Source organism: Callorhinus ursinus, unplaced genomic scaffold (genome assembly GCF_003265705.2).
Source record: "Callorhinus ursinus isolate GAN/ISIS: 27379988/994484 unplaced genomic scaffold, GSC_fseal_2.0 scaffold14, whole genome shotgun sequence".
Taxonomy (NCBI): domain Eukaryota; kingdom Metazoa; phylum Chordata; class Mammalia; order Carnivora; family Otariidae; genus Callorhinus; species Callorhinus ursinus.
This window is the reverse complement of record NW_027397076.1, coordinates 43,494,779-43,520,534: the sequence shown is the minus strand read 5'-3', so window position 1 is coordinate 43,520,534 and position 25,756 is coordinate 43,494,779. Positions and strand designations below refer to the sequence as shown.

Genomic DNA, 25,756 nt, shown 5'->3' with positions numbered 1-25,756 from the left:
ATCTGGGGTTATAATGAATGTTAGAGAGTTAACCACAGCATCCATGATAATGATGATAATGACAGAGGAAGGGTAATTGCCCTAGAAATTGATGCAAAAGTTGCTAAATTTCAAGTAAAGATTTAAATCAACAAATATGTTAATGGAAGAAACCCTGTACATAAACAAAAAAAGTAGAAATTCAGTGAGTTAGTCACCAAACCCATAGTGAATGACACAAAAGAATTTATACTCTTGAGAGGGAGACAGATGTATCAGAAACAAAGTAATACATGTTGTAATGCAAACTTATACCAGTTGTGATATATGCAAAGTAAAGAAGAAAATATCTCTTCCTGAGAGATAAAGTCCACAGGGAATTACAGTTAAAATGAAATTAGGAATTTATGTAGACATTTTCTATGTTGGCAAAAAAGTCATTCCAAGCAGAAAGAATTAAAATGAATGTGATAGGAGAATAGGAAGTTTAATTCTCTTTTGTTCATTTTGTACCCTCAATGCCTAAAACTTCCTAAAACATAGTAGGCACTCAATGTTTATAAGATGTGTTAAAATAACACTCACAAAGATAATAGATCATGAAAGAATATAAAAAGCAAAGTGGAAAATTGTTAAGTTAAAGACAAGTAATACGATGAATGGGTCATATCTTAACCATCTGAGCCACCCAGGCGCCCTGAATGGGTCATATCTTATTTTTAAATATTTGGTCTTTATTCTGAAGCTGATAGTCAATTAAGGGTTTTGAGAAGAAAAACCACGATCAATAATATGCTTTTTGAAAGATCACTCTGGTCATCTATTTGTGTCTAGTAAAAGGTGGTACCAGCTTCAAGTAAGGAAGTGGCTTCAAAGTATAATTAGGAGCTAAAATTGGCAGTACTTTGTAATTATTTTGATATAAGATATGAAACACAAAGAGTTACCTAAGGTGGTGTATAGCTCTCTGGCTTGATTGAATGGACAGTGATGTCACTAAATGAAATCAGGAATACTGGAACAGAGCAAATTTTATTTATGAGGCTTGAATGAAACAATATTCGTGACTTGACTAGTTTTTAAATGTCAGTGATATACACTGCTGAAAATGCTGGAAAGAACTTGTTTGTCCTGTGCTATAATCATTAAAGAATTTTGATCTGGAATTTTGGATTTGGGACTTCTCTAGTAATTAAAGTCTAGAGAAAGCTTAGAGAGTAGAATGAGAAGATGGTTTCACATTGAATGGTGAGCTGAGCCAAAGCGGCTAGTAAGGTAATATGGCTTTATTGTTGTCTCCCACAAGAGCATCCTTAAGAGTATCCCAGTTTAGTTCCAGCCCTATTGGCATTCCTCATAGACTCTACCCCCTAGCATCTGAATCTAGCAGAAAATTATTTTAGTTCTCCTTCAAAGAATATTGTCATAGTAGACAGCAGAATAATTAGGGATTTTATAGATGAGGATGTCTACGCAGTCTGATTTTTTTCCCTTAAGTCAGACAGGCAAGATTTAGTATTTTTTTTTTTTTTAAGATTTAGTATTCTTTATGTTTAACATGAATGAGAGTTAACTACCAAGAAATACACCCACATACCTATAGTGACAAAAAAATGTGGAATAAAGGCTCTGAACATTTTAAGTTACTAATTAAGCAGAAATTACTCCAACTATCAGCTGTAAACAGATAATGAAATTATCATTTAATACAATTTAAAAATATATCTGTACAGAAAAATAATAGCAATATATTTATAATTTTTTCTGATTATAAAAATTATGAAAGATTTTCTGTTTTCTCGTTATTCTAATGAGTTAACACTAGATGTGTCTTCCTATTCTCTGATCCCTACCACATATCTAGAACTTGTGATCTCACCTTTTTTTGGCTTGCTAAATGGAGGAGCAAAATAGAGTAGGAAATGAAGAGCATAGAATTAAGACATGGTGAGTGAGAGGGTGAAAGGTGCCTAGTTTATATATTTTAAAGCAGATGATGTCATCAAATAGATTCAATCCATTCTCAGACTCTAACCAATCAGATTAAAATTCTTTCTCCTCAGGCCTGGAATGGGTAATGGTATTGTAGTTGTATAACTGAAAAGGATGTAAGCAGAGGTGATCTTGGTGTAGGAAGAGGAACTGGACTTTATTTCTTTAACTATTCCAGAACTCTTTAATGAAAATTATATCATTTGATCCTCCAGAGATCCTGTGAAGTGGTCTATAGATCATAGATTGAAAACTCTATTACAGAAGTAATATGATTACCCTAAGTCACTAATTGAAAAATTTGATCTGAGATTTGACCATAAAGGTTTCCTGATTTTTTTCTAAAGAATTATATCCATGATTGTGCTGTGTGATATACTGCAAATAGACTTCAGTTTCTATCACACACAGCATATCTGTCTTTTGGGTTGAACCTGTGGTTTTGACACATACAACCTGCAGATAAACATTTTAAAGACTGTTTGGTACAAGTGCTATATGGTGTTTTTTCTGATCAGTGGGTGAACTGACTGAGATTAAGATTAGAATTCTTTTTTGTGTGTGTGAACTCTCTTTAAGAGTACTTAGCAAAGGGGCACCTGGGTGGCTCAGTTGGTTAAGCCCCTGACTCTTGATTTAGGCTAGGGTTGTGATCTCAGAGTAGTGAGATTGAGCCCTGTGTGGGGCTCCTGCTCAGCAAAGAGTCTGCTTGAGATTCTCTCTCTCCCTCTCCTTTGCCCCTCCCCCCACTTGCATGCATCCTCTCGCTAAATAAATAAATAAATAAATAAATAAATATCATCTTAAAAAAAAGGAATACTTAGCAAAGTTGAATATGAAGTGAGTCACCAATGGTTTTCCAGTTTATATGTATATAATACATATTTGAAAATAATGTGTAAACCATTGTCCACTGTTAGGAGATTTTAGTACCATTTCTGGATCTTACAAATTTAATTTCTCAACTGTGGCAGTTTTCTATCATGTTACATTTTTGTGTGCACATTTCTGTTTCCCTCCATTTTATTTTATTTTTAAGATTTATTTATTTATTTTAGAGAGAGCACATGTGTGAGCTGGGAAGGAGGCAGAGGGAGAGGGAGAAAGAGAATCCTCAAGAAGACTCTCTGCTGAGCATGGAGCTGGCCATGGGGCTAGATCCCAGGACCCTGAGATCATGACCTGAGCCAAAATCAAGAGTCAGTCACTTACCTGACTGAACCATCCAGGCATCCCTGTTCCCCTACAGTTTAAATAAGACTATATTTTACAATTAACTGATTTTTTTAAAGATTTTATTTATTTACTTGAGAGAGAGAGCAAGCTAGAAAGAGAGAGAGCATGAGTTGGGGGGAAGGCAGAGGGAGAGGGAGAAGCAGACTCCTTGCTGAGCAGAGAGCTCAACGCTGGGCTGGATCCCAGGACCCTGGGATCATGACCTGACCTGAAGACAGATGTTTAACCTACTGAGCCACCCAGGTGCCCCTAGAGTTAACTGATTCTTGAGCATCTATTTCTGGAAAATAAAAACATCTTCATTTGTCAGGCTGCTTTAGGATAGGATTATTTTAATGAATTTTTTTTTTCATTTTTGTGTCATCTTGTTGCCATTTTTAAGGCTGTCAGCTTTATAATATAATTTGATATAAAAGATATTCTTGGGTCAATCATAAATTTTTATCATGACTTTTCTGGATGGATTTTTTTTCTGCATAAGGAATGACTTCTGAATGTATATTCTGAAACTAGACGTATTTTTAATTCATTATGTGATAATTACTAGCTATGAGTATACAAGCTTATAATTTGGAACTTTTATCTTTCAGAAGCATGAAACTAAGCAAACATTCTATAATAGTACTTATGATAAAATGCAAAGAAGTATCTGGTAGAGTACCTATATTAAAATCTATCAATCTAGGGGCACCTGCGTTGCTCAGACGGTTATGTGTCTGACTCTTGATCTCAGCTCAGGTCTTGATCTCAGGTTATGAGTTCAAGCCCTGGGTTGGACTCTGTGCTGGGTGTGGAGCCTACTTTAAAAAAAAAAAAAAACTATCAATCTAGCTATCTACCTGCCTGTCCATCTGTAAAGATCCATTTTTCATATGAGATTATATTCTCAGAAACATTAAAGAGTCATTAAGGTAATATCCTATTATTCACTTTGTATAATTCACTTCATATTATGGGTGTTTTTCTTAATGCTTCTTGACATAATTAGGGAATAATGAAATTATAAATTCCACTTATGTTCCATTGTTTTTCTACAAATTATTAGGCTAAGAAAAATAATCCAGACTCCAAAAAAGGATATAGTTTTTTTTTTAATAAATGGAAATAGACATCTCTCTAGAGACTTATGGGTTTAAGACACAACAGGAAATATTTTATTGGATATATTTAGGATAAATTCAGAGGAAAATATTTTAATTCAGAATGCTTTCACGTTCTGCCTCTGAGTGATAGAACAATGTAGTGGTGTATTTAGGGGTAAATTATGCAAATATTGAAAACTGTGTTCAACAGAATTATTTTTAGGTCAGTTCTTATAACTCTTTGTTTCTTTAGTTGTACTGGTTACTAATATTAGCATGACATTAAACTTAGCCATTGTGTTTTTCTAATGAGACTTATTTGTGGATCAGAAATAGATGGCCTGTGTTCTCAGTGGTCCTAAAGAAACTAAATGTTACGGTTTTTTTAGCACCCTGGAATTTTTCCAAGTCTGTGGATCACATTAGTTTAAAAATCACAGATTGTAGTAGCTAAGAAGTACACAGATAACTCTACTGTTAGGAGAACAAAACAATCCAGACTTTGTGAAACTGAGTCTAAACTTGAAACTTTTATTTATATCGCAGCCAGAAAACATTTCTAGGAGTAATCTAGATTTTATTGTCCTGGAGGAAACTTTTCAAGAAAAAAAATGTAAAAATATCTTACTTTTCAGATTTTACTAAATGGCCTTTCCAGGGCCTTGCAAGAGACCCATGAAAGTACAAGATTCTGGAGCTTAAGCTCTTTAGTTTGACAGTAAAACTACATTTGGATATAGTAAAAAGATACGAAGCAAGAAGCAGATTGGCTAATGGCTTCATTATCATTAGTTAAATATTTTGTAACAGTGTACATGGATTCTCCTGTTAAATATTAAATCAAATATTTTTTAACCAGCTAGTTCTCAGTACTTTCAATATTTAATTCTATTTGCAAAAAAATTCATATGTATCTTGATAATATGCTCCTTAATTTCAGGGATTACTGCAAAATGTACATGTGTTTGCACGTGGAATCTTTAAAACTTGTTCTCTACAGCCTTCATTCAGTGCACCTTAATCAGAGGGAGTTTCAAGGACATAGAACTATTCGTTGCTAAATCATCAGTAGATAAGATTTAGTTTTTTTTTTTTTCTTTTCCTGCATTAGAAATATTTGTGTCCTCTCAGTGTCCCACAGTAGTTTCTAACTGTTTGAAAATTTGGGTTGATACATTTACTGCTTAAGTTCAACTTGGGGGATATACAAATGCTTTATTATTTATAATGGGTAACATTCAAAACCTCAATGCCTTTGTGATTCTCTCACTAGCAATCTATGTTCTAAAGGCACAGGAAATAACGATTTACCTTAAACTGTTGCATCTGAGTCTATTTTATAACGCTTTTACATATTTTGCCTTTATTTGGCTATCATAAGTTATTTTATTTTTATTTTTAGCTGATCATAGTATACAGTTTTACTTGAAGCATAGATTGTTCTCTAAAAAATACACCATGAGTACTTGTCTGTATCAATGAATATTTGTCATTTGGCATTTCAGGTTAAACAGTAATTATTTCAAGTGAACAACACACATTCTTAGCAAGAAACAAGAAAATGCTTGATGCCCTGGTGCTGAGGCACAATTTCTGGAAAACAACAATACCAAAATGCCCAAGGAAACTCTTGGCAAGGCTATATATTTTCACATGTTTCTCTATTTATTCCCTTGTTGTCAAGCCTCTAAACATAAATTCAGAGCATTTGCATGGTGTCTGGTCATAGTTCCAATATTTACTCAAAGAGGAGTCCTGAAGGTAGACATTCTATGGGAGGAATGAGTAGGAAGGGCCTTAGGCAGTGTTGTGTTTGATCTTACCAATTTTGTTCACTATGTCCTCCTAAGAGGCTTCTTTCTTTATGACTTTGGGCCCTCACCAAACTACCATATAGGGTGGAGGGATGGTACACTTGAGCTCAGTGAATTGTACTCTAATATCAACTGACTCACGCAAAGTAAATGAAGAAAGGCTATACCAATCTACTGCTTTATTTATGGGTTGTCTCTCACTCTAGAGTCAGAATTGCTCTGGCCTTAACCTATTATTGGAGAAATTCCATAGATTGTGTATTCTAAGTCAGAATTCTGTGGGTGAGTAAGGAACCATTCTCTTTATACTGTCTCTTAGAACTCATCATGGAGAGCTTTCTTATTGAGTTGTTTCATATTCTACCTTGAAATCTATCCTTGAATATTCAAATGGGATGTCTCAGATAAATTCATAATTACATTTCCTTTATTATAGAATGTATTTAGTCATGACATTGATGGTGGATTGGATGTAAGATTTCATAAAATTTTGAAAGTTGTATCTTTGCTTATGTATTATTTCTAGGTAGGCTTAAAATTAACCAGTAACCTTGCAGACTGTCCCTCAGAGACACAAGCACTATCAAACAACCATTCCCAGAACTCAGGTCTAGAGGTTTTTCTTTGAATTTTCTCTCTCCTAAAAAGTTTTGTACAAGCAAAGGATAGAAATAGTAACTTCTTTCTGAAGCAGCAATGGAATCTAAATACCAAAATGATCTGTTGACCATTATCATTCATCTAAAAAAATAAATGAATGAGCATTCGAACACAAAATGACAAATTTTGCATTCAATCCATATTTGAACTTATGTTTCCATTATACTTCTGCAAATTACTTTCATGCTTTTAAGTATTTTTAATTCCTTTTTTCTTTCTTTGCAAAAACATTGCATATAAATCCAAATTAATTTGTTTTTAATTATCTGGGATTATAAGGCATTGCACGTTAACAGAATTATTCTGATTGAGTTTCATTATAATATTACTATAGCAGATTTGATCAAAATAAGATAATTAAACAAAAAGTAATCATTTAGTGGAAAGGTGTCTTTTAAGGAAATTGATGGGCTGCCTGTGTTTTCACAGATGAATATTCTTTAATGCTAGCTGAATAGACACAGATTTGTCTCAATTATATTCCTCTTTTGTTTCTATAGATGTAAGCACTGAGTAAACCGTTTACATAATAAAGTAGATCACATTGGAAGTATTTGATTTTTAGCAATATCAGTCAGCTCTCTGAATTTGCCAAAAATCACATAATGACTTATAATCAAAAATTGTGATGACCTATTGGCTAACAATTCAATTAAGTCTTCCCTCAATTTTATGAAAAGAAGAGCATTGAAAATCATCTCACTTACCAAATAATTACTTCTCAGTCAATAGATCTCTCAACTTCTGAGAAGTTTGCTTAAAATGTTTACCAAAACTAACTTAATCATAAAATATTATGGTGCTCTTTTATCATTTACAGGCAAATTTTTAATCTAGTAAACTCATAAAGGGTAGAGAAATTAAAATATACACCTTTTTCAATAGAGTATTTGTGATTAAAAGGCTTGTTATATGCTTTATGTATATACTTGTAAAAACGTTGGAGATGCAGACTTAGCTTGTTCAGTGTGTGGGAAAATGATAACTACTAACTTAATTTGCAAAGCCAGTCCCTACTCAAACTAATCAGCTAAAATGATTTAATTTCAGAGAATGTCTGAATTGATTTTCAAGTTCAAATAAACATTTTAATATGCATTTGAAGATTATTGTAAAAGCACTAAAAACCACTTACAGGATACATCTTATAAAAGTTAAAATTAAAATAACGTTGGAACATATTTATGTGTTTTTTGAAAAGCTTAAAAACAAGAACACATCTATAAGCTATTACTGATACTTACTTTGAAATAATTTAGTGTAATATGCAGCTGATTATTTATTTATGAAATCAGAATATGACAAAAGACACAATATCTTTTTAGTAAATATGTATCAGAAAGTGTTTTAAGAGGAGCCTCGGTGGCTCAGTCAGTCCAACTCTTGGTTTTAGCTCAAGTCAGGATCTCAGGGTCCTGGGATTGAGCCCTGCATTGGGCTCTGCGTTCAGCTTAGAGTCTGCTTCAGATTCTTCCTCCCTCTCTTTCCTGCTCACTTTCTCTCTCACTCTCAAATAAATAAATAAAATCTTGAAAGTATTTTAAGAATCAGGTGTAAATATTCAGAAATATCTCACTTTATTTTTAGATTCATTATTTAGAATGTTTCTTATGAATTTAACAAACAGAAAAGTATACGCTGCTGAAATATAATTAGCCCAACAGCTATCTTAGTATTTATTCATGAATTTAAAGTAAATATTTGGTACTCTGGTAAACACTTCAGTTACAATTAAAGGAATATGCTTCAACGATTCGAACTTCTCCATCTGTTCAAAGGTCCTTTTATTTCCAAAGATGTGTCCTAGGAGTGAGAAGAGAGAATAGCTGAAAAAAATTAATTTAACTTTTGAAACAGTTATCTTTAACAAACATTCATTTTTATCAATGTTCTCTTTACATTGTTCTCATCAGACTCTTCCTCAAGAGCAATGCATTCTTTGTAGTTAGGAGAACCGAAATCACTGAACATCAATTACGGTCACTTCTGCTATCCACACTACAATGTATATGATTTCTGAACACTTAAAAATAAGACCTCAGATACCCCATGTACAAGCCTGCATTATCCCCAACATTAATATGCACAAGACAAAGAAAGTCAGGAGGCTTCAAGGTATTTGTTTGTTGGAACCTTTATTAATCATTTAAAAGCATCTAGGGAAACTTCCAGTTGTCTCTTTAGTGCCTTGGGGGTTTTAACACCCTAAGCAGTGGGCTCTGATGAAAGCAGAAGTAGGATAGAAGAATCTACATGATATTTGGATTTAGTACATATGGAAATTATGGATTGAAATAATTGAATCTCTTAAGCTACTAACACTTACTCTATCCTTTGGAAAGTTTCCATTACCTACAAGGGTAAGTACAGTTTAATTTGAAAACCACTTATCTAGAGAAAGTTCCAGTTTATCGAATAATACCACTCTTTCCAATGTCTAGAATGTTTTCCCTCTTCCCCATTATTACATTTCCCTGACTCCTGGAGGCCACTTTAAGTGGCCCTTTCTCATAACTGTCTTGAGACATCCATAATGACAATATGGGATTGCAGTTTTCTCTGTTTCCTTATGTGTCTGAACCACCCTCATTTACTAAACTCAGATCTTTTGGAGTAAGATTCTCCCACCCCCAATTTTAGGGTAGGTAAGGCCTTTTTATTCCCAGCAACTAAAGAAACATGTGAAATTCCTGGCATATAAACAATACTGTCCATATATATATATATATTTGTTGATTGAATAAATGAATTCCAGAACAAGTTACTAAGGCATAGGATTGTCAAACTTTATTATAAAAAAAGCTTAAAAATCACTTAGCCTAGTGGTTTTCAACAATCATTCAATCAAGTGAACCAGAGTCTTCATTGACAGAAACAAAAACACTTCTTCTGAGAACCTTTTTGGGATGTGAAAATCTGAAAATCTGCCTCTCTTTCAAAGTATGATCTCCGTGACTGCTCAAGCACAGAAGGCTGGCTGGTAATTGGAGGTATTCAGAGATGCGCTCAAGGTTGTAGAACCACGACCCTTTTTTTCCAGCTTACTAAACAGCATTGCCATTTAATCTTCATTTCTCCATTTGAAATGAAAAACCAATTATCCATTACAAAACGTTTGGAAGAGCATCCCTCTCACTACCTTCTCAACAGTGTGCTCAACATCTAATTTTTGATGAGCAATTAATTAACGGAGACAGTTCTTCTTATTAACTTAAACAGGAATGAACTGTGTATGTTCCAGAATTCTGAAATTCACTTGCATCTTTTTAAAGTGCTCTGCTTTCCTAGCATTCTTTTGTAATCATATTTCTTAATGCTATAAATAAAATTATAAAAAATGTCATGAATAATGACTGTTAATACTAAAGTAGCAAAATCGACAGAAGGTAGAAAAGCTGATATAGTACTTTACCTAATAATGAATCTACAGATTGCATGTTTATTGTAGGAAACTAGTTTTGATAAGTAATTTACATTGCTCTTTTTTTAAGAAAGGTAAGGCAGGGCGCCTGGGTGGCTCAGTTGGTTAAGCCTCTGACTCTTGATTTCAGCCCAGGTTATGATCTCAGGGTGGTGAAATCCAGCCCTGCTTCAGGCTCTGTGCTGGGTGTGGAGCCTGCCTAAGATTCTCTCCCTCTCCCTCTGCCCCCCATCTCTCTCCCTCTCCAAAAAATAAAAAAATTAAAAATTAAAAAAAAATGTAAGGCTCACCATTGCAAATTAGACTCAAAAATCATTTCAAAACTAGATTGGAATTAGTCATGTAATGAATTTATAATTTAACATTTTAAATTGCAGCTTTATTTGTAAGATATATGAAATATTTTATTTGGAAATATTAGAATTAAGAGACCATAGATGTCTGACAAACCTTCAGTCTTTAAATCTCTCTACAATATTCTTGATACGTGGTCATATTACTTCTGCTTGAACAGTTTAAGGGCAAGTAACTACCTCTCAAAGAATTAAGAATATCTTTTCTATACAGAGTCAAGCTTCTGTAACTTCTGTCCTATCTAATAACCCTCTCAGCTGAATATTCTTCATATCATGAAAGGAAGCCATTATGTTTTTCCTAAATCATCTTTATCTGAGCTAACTATATACTTTTTTCCAACCATTCCTCATATTATATTGTATTAAATATTCATGTGTGAAAGCACTCTCCTTTTCAGATAATCGACTTCTATTTATCTAGCCCAAGGTATTTCAATGGGAGCTTAATGGAATTTAGGATTGGACAAATCTTTCTGTAATGGGTCTTGCACATAGCAAGAGGTTTAGCATCTCTGATCCCATCCACCAAATCCTAACAGTGCTCCAAATACCCGTGAAAACAGACATGTTCTATAAAATTGCCAAAAGTCCCATGTGAAGAATAGATTTTACCTCAGTTAAGAGTTCTGATGGGTAAAGGACTTGAATAGATATTTTTCCAAATAACACATCAAAGGGCCAACAGGTATATGAAAAGGTGCTCAACATCACTAATCATCAAGGAAATGCTAATCAAAACTACAGTGAGATATCACCTCACACCTGTTAAAATGTTTATTATAAAAAAGTCAAGAGAAAGCAAATGCTGGCAAGGATGTGGAGAAAAGGGAAAGTTTGTACACTGTTGGTGAGAATGAAAATCATTACAGCCACTATGGAAAACAATATGAAGTTCTTCAAAATATTAAAAAGAGAATATGATCTGGCAATCCCACGTCTGAGGTATATATCCAAAGAAAAGAAAATCACTGTCTCCAAGAGTTGTCTACACTCCCATATTCATTGCAGCCTTATTCACAGTAGCCAGGATATGGAAATAACCTAAGTGTCCTTCAACAGTTGAATAGTTAAAGAATATGTGTATCTCACATATACACAGTGGGATATTGTCCAGCCCTAAAAAAAAAAAAGAAAAAAACAAATCCTGCCATTTGTGACAATATGAATGAACCTTGAGGGCATTATACTAAGTGAATTATGTCAGAGAAAGACAAATACTGCATGATCTCACTTTAGATTCCACTATGTGGAATCTAAAAACGTTGAACTCATAGAACCAGAGAGTAGAAGGTGGGGGGGGGAATTGCCAGGGGCAGGGGAGAGTGGAGGAAATGAGATATTGGTCGAGGATACAAACTTCCATTATAAGATGAGGAATTCTGGAGATCTAATATATCACATATTAATAACGATGTACTTTTGCTAAGAAAATAGATTTCATAAATTCTTACCACACACACACATATTTTCTACCTTAACATATTTTAAATTGCAGCTTTATTTGTAAGATATATGAAATATTTTATTTGGAAATTTTAGGATTAAAAGACCATAAATATCTGACCAACCTTCAGTCTTGAAATCTCTCTACAATATTGTTGATATGTGGTCACATTGCTTCTGCTTGAAAGGTTTAAGGTATTTTTTAATTTTTTAAGGTTATAAAAGGTAACTATGAGAGGTGATGGATATGTTAATTAGTTTGACTGTGGTTATTATTTCACAGTATATGCACATATCAGATCATCATGTTGTATACCTTAAATATATACAGTTAAAAAAAATAAGCTCTGAAAACATAGGTGAATTTGGAGAGGAGGGAGATCCTGGTTTTTTGTTTGTTTTTTTGGTAGTCACAAATTCTCTATGACTTGAAGTCAGTGTAAAAATGTTGACCTGGGTGGGACTTGCCAATCTTCATTGGCAGACAGGTTATTTCCTATAATTTGGTTAATATTAATCATTACCATTATCCTATTATACCCATTAATCCCTAAAGTCAGCTCACATTTTTCATGTTGTGTACTAGAATTACATTACAGACATGGTAAAATGTCTTCAAAAAGATTGATGTGCTATTTTCTATATTTCTTTGACCTAAATGTACAGAAGGGAAAAAGTTTAGTTTTAATTGATAAACATGTTGGGTTCTATTGATCATAGCTTTCTATTCTAGGCTTTAAGAAAAAATCTTTCAATAATCTATTCTAATTTGTTCCTAGAAACCTTCAGAATTTATTACTCATTAATCTATGGAAAACATATTTTTGTTTGTTTCTGAGAAATGGGTGTATATTTCCCTGACTCTACTTTTTCTCTAACATCTTCTTTGTTCTTTATATTTTATTTTAACACAATGATTTAATTACCTCATTAGCATCTGTCACTGCTGAGAAATACTCCTTACTCTTCCATATTTATTCTCCATAAAAATCTGACAATCTCATACCTGTCCCCTTCCTTCTCTCAGTTTCTCTTCATGACTCTAGTTTTAATTCCCTGAGATTTAATTTCCCTTCCAAAAATCCACACTTGTCTTCAGTTTTAGTGATCTTAGGCTTATTTTGTATTTGTCTAATTTCTTACTTTTCTGTATCAAGTGATTAGTATACTTCACCATCTTTTGGTTTTGGTTTGAACTCATATTTCCAGATATTTACACTTACTCCTTCACTTTTTATATTATTTCCTACATTCTGTCTAGGATATTTTTAAACCATGTTTTCAATAAAAATATTCTGCAAATACCTTCCTTTTTCCTTAATTACTGTGACAAGGTTTCTTCTGGAAATCAGTGTTCACTGCTCATATTCAGTTCACCCCTGTTTCTCTTGGCCTTCACTGCAGGTACTATTGCCACAAGTAGCATATGGTATTTTCTGGAAGTTGATCTTTGTTCAGAAAGATAAGAATAGCGGGTGCCTGGGTGGCTCAGTCGTTAAGCGTCTGCCTTCGGCTCAGGTCATGGTCCTGGGGTCCTGGGATTGAGCCCCGCATCAGGCTCCCTGCTCAGCGGGAAACCTGCTTCTCCCTCTCCCACTCCCCCTGCTTGTGTTCCCTCTCTCGCTGTCTCTCTCTCTGTTAAAAAATAAATAAAATCTTTAAAAAAAGAAAAGAAAGATAAGAATAGCATACATTATTTATTTGCTAAACTGTTGGTTTCATTCATTCATTCATTCATTCATTCATTTTAGACTTCCTTGTGAACACTATTATAGCTGGATCCATTCATAGAGGTTCTGGATGATACCAAAGGCTATAAAATGTCTTATTGTGACTAAATATATATATATTGTTCCCTGAATAGATAGCAATGTTACATAGATTAGAAATATATGTCCCACAATTAATAAATAATGAGATTTCTGAGGCCAGTATTATTTTTTTTTACTTTATTTCTTTATTTTGGAGAGAGAGGGAGTGCAGTGGGAAGGAGCAGAGGGAGAGGGTCGAGCAGACTTCCCCCTGAGCGCAGAGCCTGACCTACGGCTCCATCCCACAATCCTGAGATCATGACCTGAGCCAAAATCAAGAGTCAGATGGTTAACTGACTGAGCCACCCGGGTGCCCCTCTGAAGTCATTAGTAACTTTTCTTAAAATTTTATTTTGAATTCATTGTGTGTATGTGTAAAAGATAGTTGTTATGAAGAGGTTAAACTATAACCAACCAAAAAGACCTATCTAGACAACGTCATATATTTTATCTAAACCCCCATGAAATTCAGAATATCAGTAAACACTTGTCAGCTTAAAGTTTTTATTTAATTTATGAATGCATGTGGTGCAATAAATTCATGAGTGCCACTTACTTTGGGAAACCTGTAAAACAAGCTATAAAACAAAATACCCAGATCTTCGAAGTAAAATTACAGCTTTTCAGTGAGACATGTGATTGAACCAAAGTTTTTTTTGTTGTAATTACTCTTGGTATATCCAACTCTATCCTTCATTATACCCCAATATTTAAGGAAAAGTCATCTATTTTACTGCAGGTTTATCTGCTAGGTTGCTTTCAGCTTAAACACTCAATAGGTTTAAGCCCTAAGGAAAAACATTCCCTCATTTAACAAGAATTTAAAATATAGAATGACCCTAGAATGGCATCATTAGGGCTGCACTTCACTGTGGTGCTCCCGGAACTTCTAGCTTCTGTGCTTCAGCTTTGTCTTCAGCCAGCTCTCTCCATGTAAGAAGATGGCTGCTGTGGTTCACAGTCATGTGCACGTACGAGGAAACACTCAGTGATTTCTTTGTATCTCTTTTTAAGAAAAGGAGAACTTTTCCCAGAAATTGCTAGATTTCCACTCGTATCTCACTGGCCAGAATTGTGTCATAAGCCCAGCCCTAAATCATTCAGTGGAGAAAGGAATGAGACTATCAAAATTGGCTCTTCATGTAAATCAGGATTTACTCCCACCTCCATAATTCTCTTAGCACATGGCTGTGCAGTGAAAAGCAGGCTCCTGAAAGGAATATTTTTCAAAAGAGAAAGCAGGAAGAAATGGATGCAGGTCTATAATCAAGAGTATTAGGCAAGGGCGAACTCATTTAGAGATTCGTTATTATTTCTCTGATGACGACTATTCCCGGGAATAAGTAGAGAATACTAATTGTTATCACTCTATAGTACTTTATACCAGAACTTATATAAAAAGTGCACAAAGGATAGTGGGAGCACACTCTCTTGGTACTGTGTCCCTTAGGTTCAAAACACACCCATCCACATGCAAATACATCCACATGCAACTATAAACAGTCAAATATGATAGTAGGTAGTGACAGGGATGTTGGGGTAAGTGGACCTCATACCTGTAGTGAGGAATTTTGTTTGCTTAAAATTAGTTTTTATTCATAAACCAAGGCACTTTTAAAGAGAAGAGTTAAAGTGAATAGAGATCATGTACATGTCTAAAATGATCTTTAACCTGGCATATGTGTTGTATTTTTTGTTTTATATATGATTTAGAGAAGGAGAAAAAGGAACCTTTTAGTAGATTCTATATTCTACATATATATATATATTTAGTAGATTATATATATTTAGGTAGATTATATATTCTCTTTAAAACCTTGTCTGCTATGATAAATACTGATATCATTCCAATGAAGTGATGATGGCATCATATGACAATTCTAAAGCAACTTAGAAAATAATTTAATCTAATTAAATAAAAATAATTACTATTTACTATATAAAATAATTTGTCTTAAGCTTAAGTAAATTATAAATGAGTAACAATATGCCTTTACCCTTCAAGAGATGAAATTCTAGTGATTAATACAAATATGCAAATATATCACAAAGTAGAATATTAATACCAACTTAAGAGATAGGAACAAAAGTAGTATAGCAGCCAGAAGGTTAGAGGATTATATTAGACAGATGGGTTCATGGAATGCATTATGATAATGGTTTTTTTTAAAAAGATTTTATCTATTTATTTGAGAGAGAGAGAGCATGAGAGGGAAGAGGGTCAGAGGGAGAAGCAGGCTCCTCGCTGAGCAGGAAGCCCGATGTGGGACTCGATCCCGGGACTCCAGGATTATGACCTGAGCCGAAGGCAGTGACTTAACCAACTGAGCCACCCAGCCGCCCTATGATAATGGTTTTTATTTTTATTTTTTTTTTTGATAATGTTTTTTAAAACTAATTTTGAAGAATAGAGGGAAAGAATGTAAAATTTCATAGGACTTCATGTAATATTCTATGTATAATAAGAGTTATGAGGGAAAAATACCCATGAACAGAAATATATTTTAGCATGATTTAGAAATGGTCATATTGCTAATTAGTTGCCTAAGACAGGTATGAACCCTCAGTTTACAAATTGAATTTTCCTAATGGAAATATGTATATTTTAAGATCCATTATGAATTACATATCCACATTTCAAAAATTCTATCGAGGTTAAATTATTATAACATTTAATTGAGTATAACAATTGGAAAAATATCAGAATCACTTTAAATGTTCTACAGTTAGATCACACCGAGATAATTCTGTGAAACTAAGTAACCTTACAAGCTTAAGAGGAAAAGAGGGTATTTAGCCAATGTTAACAGCTTTTTAGTGTGAGCTAATATTAACAGATTTTATGAAATTTTTAATAGGGATTGAGTTTTTTCTATTACTATATTAGGATGTCTTAGACTGAAAGCAGGCAAAAATCCAGTGTCCATTGGTAAACTAACCACTACTTAAGTTTTATGATGTCATATCACAAGAAGTCTGTAGGTAGTAGTTTCTGGTTTGGTTGATTTTATTGTCTCTTTGATCTAATCAATGACTTAAATATCTGCCTTATCTTCAAGCACCCTTCATAGTAGAAAGATGACTGTGGCACCTCAAGACATCACATTCTCTTGACAACATACAGAGGCATTTTATTGCTTTATAAGGGCATCCTTTCCCAGAAGCCTCCAGAAAATTTTACCCTATATAAATTGCCCCAAAATGCTCATGTCTTATCATGATTGGCTTACAGTACTTATGATTCACTCCCAAAAGTTAGGCCTGGGGTGTCACAGAAATGATTAAGTATAAAATAAAATCAGGATTCATTTAGGAAGAAGGAAGAGGGCATGGCTCTTGGGGAGGGAACCAACAATTTCTGCAATATAGTCTTATTTTTTCTGCCTTCTTAAAAATTATTCTAAAGAGCAGGCAATATAAAGTATAAATATTGCATAACGTAAATTAAATATAAATTTTTATTTTGAAGAAATGCGCATCATACATGTAAAAGAGATGCAGTCACCTCTCCCAGGAAAAATGACACTTCACAGGAGTGCGAGGCGTGCTCTAGCCCAGGCAGTCATAGCAGAGTGCTTGAGCAATCCTTACAAGCTGTTATTTGCATGTCAGTTTTCTTACGTATTAAAATGGGAATGAAGAAATACTGCCAACTTTTAGAGAGATTATGAAGATTACATGTGATTGTATATGTGAAGAGGTTAGAAATGTGCCGAGTCCTAGAGAAATGTTTTTTTGGTTTTTTGGTCTTTTGTTTTATGTGGCCATTGTGCCAGCCTTAAAGAAATAAAAATGTCTTTCCTGGTTGGGAATAATGTAACCTATAAACACCAGCGAAGTTGTTTGGCATTTCTGTCCATGGGCACAGAATGCCCACCTTTAAACCCTTTGATTTGTAGTAAAGGATTTTGATAAGATGTCAGTTTGTTTACTCCCCCCCTGCCCCCATACAAACAGAATGAGCATCCCTTTAAACAGCTGTGATGTTGCCAGTTTGGAACAATCTGTGGTCAAATTAATACAGAAATGCAGAAGTTTATGTAGAGAGAGGAAAAGATGAGGGAACATAAAAATAACCATCTTCTCATTAAAGTAAAACTACAGAACTTTTCTCACAACCCCACCAATGACAGACAGGTATTGAGATACATGAAGAAAGAAAAATGTTTAATATAGAAGGTGTGGAAAATGAGCTATTGATGTTTAGGTGTATTTTAAAATAGCATTTAGTACCGTATTAAGGTTTGGTAGATTTATCCATTGGAATGGTGAGAAGTCTCTCTGAGAAGCTGATATATCTGCAGAGACCTGAGTATGAGAAAAATAAGCCATTTATATATAAAGGGGAGAATATTTCAAATGGAACAACAAATGCAAAGATGAGTTTATAAACCATGTCACCCTCCAGTCCCTTCTGTCCTTTTTGTGCAGGTATACCTAACATATTAACTAACCCCTTTCTTGATTTCTACAACTACTCAAACCATTCATTCAAAACCTTTATTTACTTAAAATCTGAAATACTAGTTGAATGCTGAGTGAATAAACTATGAGTATCTGCTATAAAGATTCATCTCTTATAAGCGCTGGATGAGCTCTAGTATATCAAACTGGCACAATCATCATTGAGCAACATGCTAACTGAAGATGATTTACCTGGATAACATTTATATCTCCATCCTTTGTAAAGAAAGGCAAATGTAATAGCTGCTTCCTAATTATGAGGGATTCTCCCCTCATGTTTTTCACTGACCTTAAATGAAAAGAGATCACATGGAGAGAGAAACCAGGTGTATTTTTTTTTAAAGATTTTATTTATTTATTTGACAGACAGAGAGAGAGAGCGTACAAACAGGGGGAGTGGCAGGCAGAGGCAGAGGGAGAAGCAGGCTCCCCACAGAGCAGGGGAGCCCGATGCGGGACTCGATCCCAGGACCCCGGGATCACAACCCAAGCTGAAAGCAGTCGCTTAACCAACTGAGCCACCCAGGCGCCCACCAGGTGAATTAATACAACTTCAGTGCAGGGATAAACTTAGGCAAACAAGTAGTTAATGAAGCGGATCCCATCCTCTATCCAAATTAAAATAGCAACGGTTTTTTAATTCAAATAATCTTTGAAAAATCTTTCAGATTTTGAAAGCCCCTGTCAGGGAGAAAAATACTACAGTAGTAAACACAGATATATTTCTGTAATTGCAAACAACTTTTTCCCAGTCCTGCACTAGTGCTTTTTATCCTTTGATTTGACAGGATACCACGTATACAAATTTGAAATAAAGCAAAAGAAAAATAAATTATAGAAGTTTATCATTTCTTCTGTTAGTGTTTATGCTATGCATAAAATTTTTATATACCTCAAATTGATAGTCAATTCCAGTTCATGTTTTTAGATTGATCAAATATATTTTATGAAATGTTTATTACATAACATATTCTCCAAATTTTCTCACAGCATTTGTCATGTATTCATGCCATATACAAAAGAAAAACAAGCACTATAAGTTCTTGTTTACAGAACAGAATAATAGTATACAAAGGAATAGACCAGTTCATATATATTGTTGGTCATACATTTTTAAAATATTTAACAAAAAAAATCACTTGCTTATAACTATATGCAAAACTCGAAATTAGAAGAGATATTTCAAGACCGCTTTCAGGTTTCATGATTCACTAGGAAGATTCACAGGACTCAACAATGTCTTTTTCATGACTATGATTTATTACAATGAAAGAATGCAAAACAATATCAGGAATGGGAAAAGCACATGGGTCAAAGTACAGGAGAAACCAGATGCAAAGTTCCAAGAGTCCACTCCGAATGGAATCACAAAGGATAGAGTTAATCCAGCAACTAGTTGTGACAACGTAGCTGAAGTGTTGTCTATCAGGAAGCTCATTAGAGACTCAGTGCTTAAGGTTTCTGTTGGGTTGCTGGTCATACAGGCATTCTCTGTCTTGGCATGCCTAAAAGTCCACACTCTGGGAAGGAAGGCAGATGTTCAGCATAAACCACATTGTTTGTGAAATGGTTAAGGCACAGTGAGCCACTCTTATCAGTTAGGGAATGGTGGAAACACTTCTGAAACTCCAAGTTCCCAGGTGCCAGCCAAGAGCCAGCCTTGCAAGCAGGCCTTTCTGAGGATGGAAGCCTCATACCTGATATGTTAATTCTTTTCTGCACAGTAGTGAAAAGTACAAGTTTTATTATCAGATGACCCTGGGCTCCTATCCACATTCTACCACTTATATTGTTGTGACCTTGAACAAGTTATCAACACTTTGCATGTCTCAGTTTTATCAACCGTTACATTGCTATAATTATCAGGTTGCCATGAAAATCATATGCAATAATGCATGCACAGTTCTTAGCACACTGCCTGCAAAGAGTAATAACTCAATAAATTAATGAATAATAATAGAATAATAACACTATATATGGCAACTGCCATCCCAGAGCTTAGAATAGGATGTAGGAACAAGACTCAAACAAATGAAAGAGGATTAAGTGTTGTGGGGTGTGTGTGTGTGTGTGACCAACTATAAGTGCAACAGGAGTTCTAAGAATGGGCAAACACTCCCTATAATGTATAAGAATACACATAAGCTTCTTTAACAGAATAAGTGTTATTGGAGCCACAGCCATTAAAAGACAGAAATAGCTTTCAGAAAACAAAGAAGAAGCTGAAGTGTGGGTGACAACATTGTGATCCTTCCCCTGCTCTCTGACGAAGTCCTCCTTTACAGCTTCACAGCTAGCGTGAAAGTGACTATTAAACTGGACACTAAAAATTCTGAGATTTTTGCAAGGCTCAGTAGAAGAAATCAGTAGGTAGATCATTCTGGTTTAGATATAGTCTGATACTTCCGTGAACGTTTTTGGAAATAAGACAATGTTATTCTTGCACATCATTTTTTTTTAACCGCTCGACAAACAAATAGAACGAAGTATTTGGATGAACAGTAGACCTTTGCTCTATTTGGACATGGGCTCAGATGTAACTCTCAGCAGGTAGAGAATTTTGTTTTTTGACTTAACTAATGATTAAACATCATGATTCCTTGAAAAACATATGCTGAGTAAAAGCTTCCATCCTGATTGAATTAATAGATAAAAGAATAAATGACCTCAGAATATAATTAGGCCTAAGATTCATCAAGGGACACCTGTGAGGCTAGCTCATGTTTAACAAAAATCACATGTGATGAGAATTTCTTTTCTTGAAACTCCATCTTTCTTGTTAATACAATAAATCAAGCTGCTTATAGGTTGGAGAGAGAGAGGTGTTGAATAGCATTGTGTTATATATCTAGTGTTAGATGCCTCCTCAAGCTAATGTTAAGCATTTAAAGATTCTTTACAAAATAACTATATTTTGTTCTGTATCATAATTTCAGTTAGATCTACAACTATTACAAACTAGAAATATTCTATATGACATTTTATAAGCATTTATAAATGCTTATACTCCTTACCAGGAGCTTTGATTATTTCTAAACAAATCAACTTAAAAAGTATATCTTTTTTTACTAGAAAAAAGATTATAGATGAGTTATGTAAATACATGCCTTATAGATTATCTTATAGATCATCACTTAAAGTGTATTATTTAAAGTAAAATCATTTGTTAAAATTAGAACTCTCATTGCATCTTGACTGATACCACAGTAGAAATTATCAGTCTCTTAAAAAAAAAAATCAGCACCTCTAAATGTTTTCTTTAGTGGCCACACTTAATCACGGTCATGGAAAAAAAAGCCTTGATGTGGTTATTCTGAACTATAGATATAATTATTTGCCACACATTGCAAATTAAGTTGTGATTCATCACCTGTGTTCAAATTTAAATTTACACCATTTAGGCAAATGCATTTATAAAATTTAGTAATTAGTACATTTGTGAGTTATCCAGGCATCACATAGAAAATGGTATTTATAATGTCAATGGTACTGAGAAAATTTAGTCCAAGTAATTGATAAATTCTGATAGTCTAGTATTTTCAAAGCATCCATCACAGTTCTTAAAATAACATGGTATTTTCTCCCTCTGTATTATAATGGGTTGATGATTATAGTTGTGTTTTTATTATTTTATACTTGGCGTGTATCAACTGGTTTTATACTAGAAGCTCAAGAAATAGTGCATTGAACTGATTTGAGTTAAATTGAATTGAAGTAAAGTGAACTGGTTAAATAATTCTAAGAAAAGGAACCCACACCTAAGTTCAATAATTAACCAAGGCTAATCAATTCATTTCTCACAAAGGCCATTTGAATTTAGCTATGTGCTTTTTAATGAAAATGCTAATTTCCTAAATCATATGAGTTTATACCATATTAGGACAGAAATCTATTCTTTTCACATTATCTTGTACAATTTTCATTGATTTTTCACCCCCAACTCTGTTGTTTTTATAGAGCTGTCTTTCACATGGCCCTTTTTAGTTTTTTTGTGGGAGGTATTAAATGCAAAAGTGGTATTCTATTTTTGAGTTCTTTTTGTCAAATTATGTCTTTTTACCAGTATGTTTTCCCTAAAAAGATATTGTGGAGTAATATTAGGCCATGAAGTTTTTATTTCAAACTTATATTTAAGGAATAAAAATAATAACTATAGTTGTGTGAAAGAATAAAGCTGTATTGACAAATGAATCTCAATGTATTTTAAATACTATCCATGTAGAAATTCTCAAATGCAGTACAATTGCACTTAGCAAATTTTTAAGTTATAGTATTAACTAAAAATCATTTAATTTTTTTCTAGGCTAAATATTGGACTGAGAATTCTGACCTAATGTAATATTTTTCCTTCAAAGCAATGGCCCTTGTTTTAGATGAAATATAATTTTGAGTTAAGGAGGAAGTGTCAAATTAAACTATTTACACATTGACAGGTCTCATAAAATAGTATGGACTTTCACTGAATCTAAGATGACCTCAGTTGTTAAGTTGCACCATTATTTTATGATGCACCACTAAAAAACAAAAATGCTGTGATTAAAATAAAACGCAACACTTTATTAATATTTAGAACTTTTATTTTATAACTACCAAAATAGCTTTTTTAGACATAGTTAAACAGATGATTTTAATCATTTTAATCACTCTTGCATATTTTATATGTACACACACACACACACACACACACACATTGGGAAATGTACATTAAATAAAATGAGTAAAGCATTCCTAAAACCTCTTCCCATTCGGTATCTGGCTCTCCTAAATTAGTTTTTGAGTCCGAGTTCTCAGTGTTCATGTTTCACACATAAGGCTGTTCTGTTTGCCCGTGAGACAGCATATCTTAATAGAGAGATACACCATTTTTTTCTCTGGTAATTTCATCTAAGCTGCTCTACCCATTCAGTAAGTTTTGATGCTGGTACTTTCTTGACATTATCAGAATGTATCAACAGAAGATTTTTTTAGACAATAATCAGGATTCATATTCATATTCCTTCTTCAAATGGCCCTTAAATGGTTTGATTGAGGTATGAGGAATTGCCATTGTCCAACCAAGCGACAGAAATAACAACCAAATTCAAGCAAGCATAAGCAGTGATCACTACATTGCTATCTATGACTATCACCTGATGAACAGGGGTTGTTAAGAGACCTCAAGTGTGAGACATCTTTATTTCTAACATAATAAGATATGAAAATGTTGGTATCTTAGAATCAAGGAAATATGGTATTAAAAATCATACTGTGGTATAATGAAAAAAACAATTTAAGCTCTAATTAAGAGGATCTATGTGTGTATGTGCACATATATTGTTCTAGGAAATAAAATTATTACACAGACAAGTCATTTTTATAATCTCTAGATTGTTACATAAATTTGCTTGCATTTATTAAATATTTGGCTAGTATAGCTATGTCCTTTCGAAAACCTTCCCATCAAAAGTTGAATGATTATGGTCATAAACTATATGTTAAACACTTCTAATTTATGATTTTATGTGCTGTCATATATATGGTTAAAGATAACCAATCAAAGTGATTAGGAAGTATTGAAAAGTCTTCATTATATTCTATGTGAACTAATATTTTTCTTTGGTCATTAAAATGTGCTTTCAAAATTAACAACTGTTAAAAATAAGTAAATGACCCAGCAACTGAACATTTTTTAATTTCCTCTCTATCTCAGGTCCCATAAGTAGTGTTCTGGTGAATAAATATGGTAGCCGACCAGTGGTGATGGTAGGAGGTTTATTATGCTGTTTGGGAATGGTCACAGCCTCTTTTAGTACCAACGTAATAGAGCTTTACCTCACGATGGGATTCATTTGTGGTAAGTCAAGTTTTGTTTTCTGCTTATTCTCTTCTTAACACTTCCATTGTTTGCAAACCTCTGTAAGAAGCATAAACAACAGAACAATTCGTATTGTTTTCTTTGAGTTTACTTTTTATATCAGATGCTATCTTAAAGTATTTTCATCTAGTACACTGAAATACTAGCTTGGAATAGCCAATCAAACTTATTTCAAGAAATGGAAAAAACAAGTTATCAGATACATTAGGTGCTGTGATATCAATGTCAAAAAGAAAACAGTTTTGATGTAGTTTTACCATTTCACCCTTTATTCATCAGCCAGTTAAGATGATATTATGGACACAGACTTCCTGGCATATAAATAGCTTCATTTTTTTTAAAGTTATTTTTATTACTTATTACTTTTTAGAGTATCTGACTTATCATTCATTATAGGTTAAAAATGATACCAGTGATATTTTCTGCATGCATTGATTTAGCTCTAACAGAATTCTTTTTGTCTGTGTTCTGGTTAGTGGTAGGGCTCTGTATTGGCGTCCCTTCTTTTCCTTACAAAAGATTCTAATTGTTTAAAAGCTCTGTAAGGCACATATGCCACTAAACACATGGTTTTAAATGTCATACTGTCATTGTGTTACAGTTGTTCCTCATACGTAATGTCTGTTGACTCAAACCTACCTAAATAGGTACATTTGGAAAACACTGTTTTTATTAATGTCAACAATAAACTGCATTAAACAAATCTACACTCAAAATTTTAAGAAAAATTAGATTTTAATATATAAACTGAATCATTTCCTTATGCTCACAGAAAAACGGTAAATATATTCTCTTTTGAAAGTAATTTTAGATCAATCTAACCTTGAACTTTGTATCATTTGATGAAAAAAATAAGATGTATTAAAGCCTAGAGTAATAATGATGTTAAAATCTTTCTCTTTACAACCTTTCCATGACTGTCTTCCTTTTTGATGTGGTAAAATACCATTTGACATTCTGAATGAGAATCTTGTATCTAGGAATTTTCATAGTGCAGAGAATGTCCTTTCTTTGTGCAGAAATACTATATATTTGACCATAGAAGTCAGGTGGGCCCACAATTAAATGCATTATGGAAAAGATGATTTTGTTATTACTGTACCACAAATTTCAACAGCATTATATGTTATTCTAACTTCAATTCTTGAGTCTTGAAGGCTTTGGTGCTTCTAGAGTCAACCATTAAATATACCATGAGAGATTTATCTTAAGGCATTATCAGCCAGTACTTTTTGGTAGACAGTCTAATTTTTAAACCTAATTTAGCACATATTAGCTGGTCATGTGTAAATTAGCCTCCTTATATCTCAGTTCTTTGTCTTTAAAATGGGGAAAATGATAAGCTCTTTACTTTGGGAATCATTGGAATGATTCATGTAAAAAATGAATACATAGTACTTCACAGAGTACCCAGAATTTTGTTACTTTTAAATAAATACTAGCATATAATTATCATCATATGTCATTATATAACATTTTACAGTCCTAGAACTTACTTGACTTAGGCAAAACCCTCTTTTGTTGTTGTTGAGGGGATTAGAACTCAGGAAGTCTAAGTGTTATGTCCAACGCTGTACACAGGTAAATAGTCGAGGCAAATTCAGATCTTTGGATTTCAAATCTCATGTTCATTTTACCCTGTCA

The 25,756-nt window shown here is 33.6% G+C and overlaps 1 protein-coding gene across 10 annotated transcripts in view; it reads left to right on the top strand.

Moving 5' to 3' along the window:
• SLC16A7 (solute carrier family 16 member 7) overlaps window positions 1-25,756 on the top strand; it is a 183,321-nt gene that overhangs the window by 143,557 nt on the left and 14,008 nt on the right. For all 10 annotated transcript variants that reach the window (XM_025882845.2, XM_073900748.1, XM_073900744.1 and 7 more), the window contains one exon: window positions 23,948-24,091. In XM_025882845.2, the coding sequence (XP_025738630.1) occupies window positions 23,948-24,091 (144 nt within the window). The remainder of the gene's footprint in view (window positions 1-23,947; window positions 24,092-25,756) is intronic.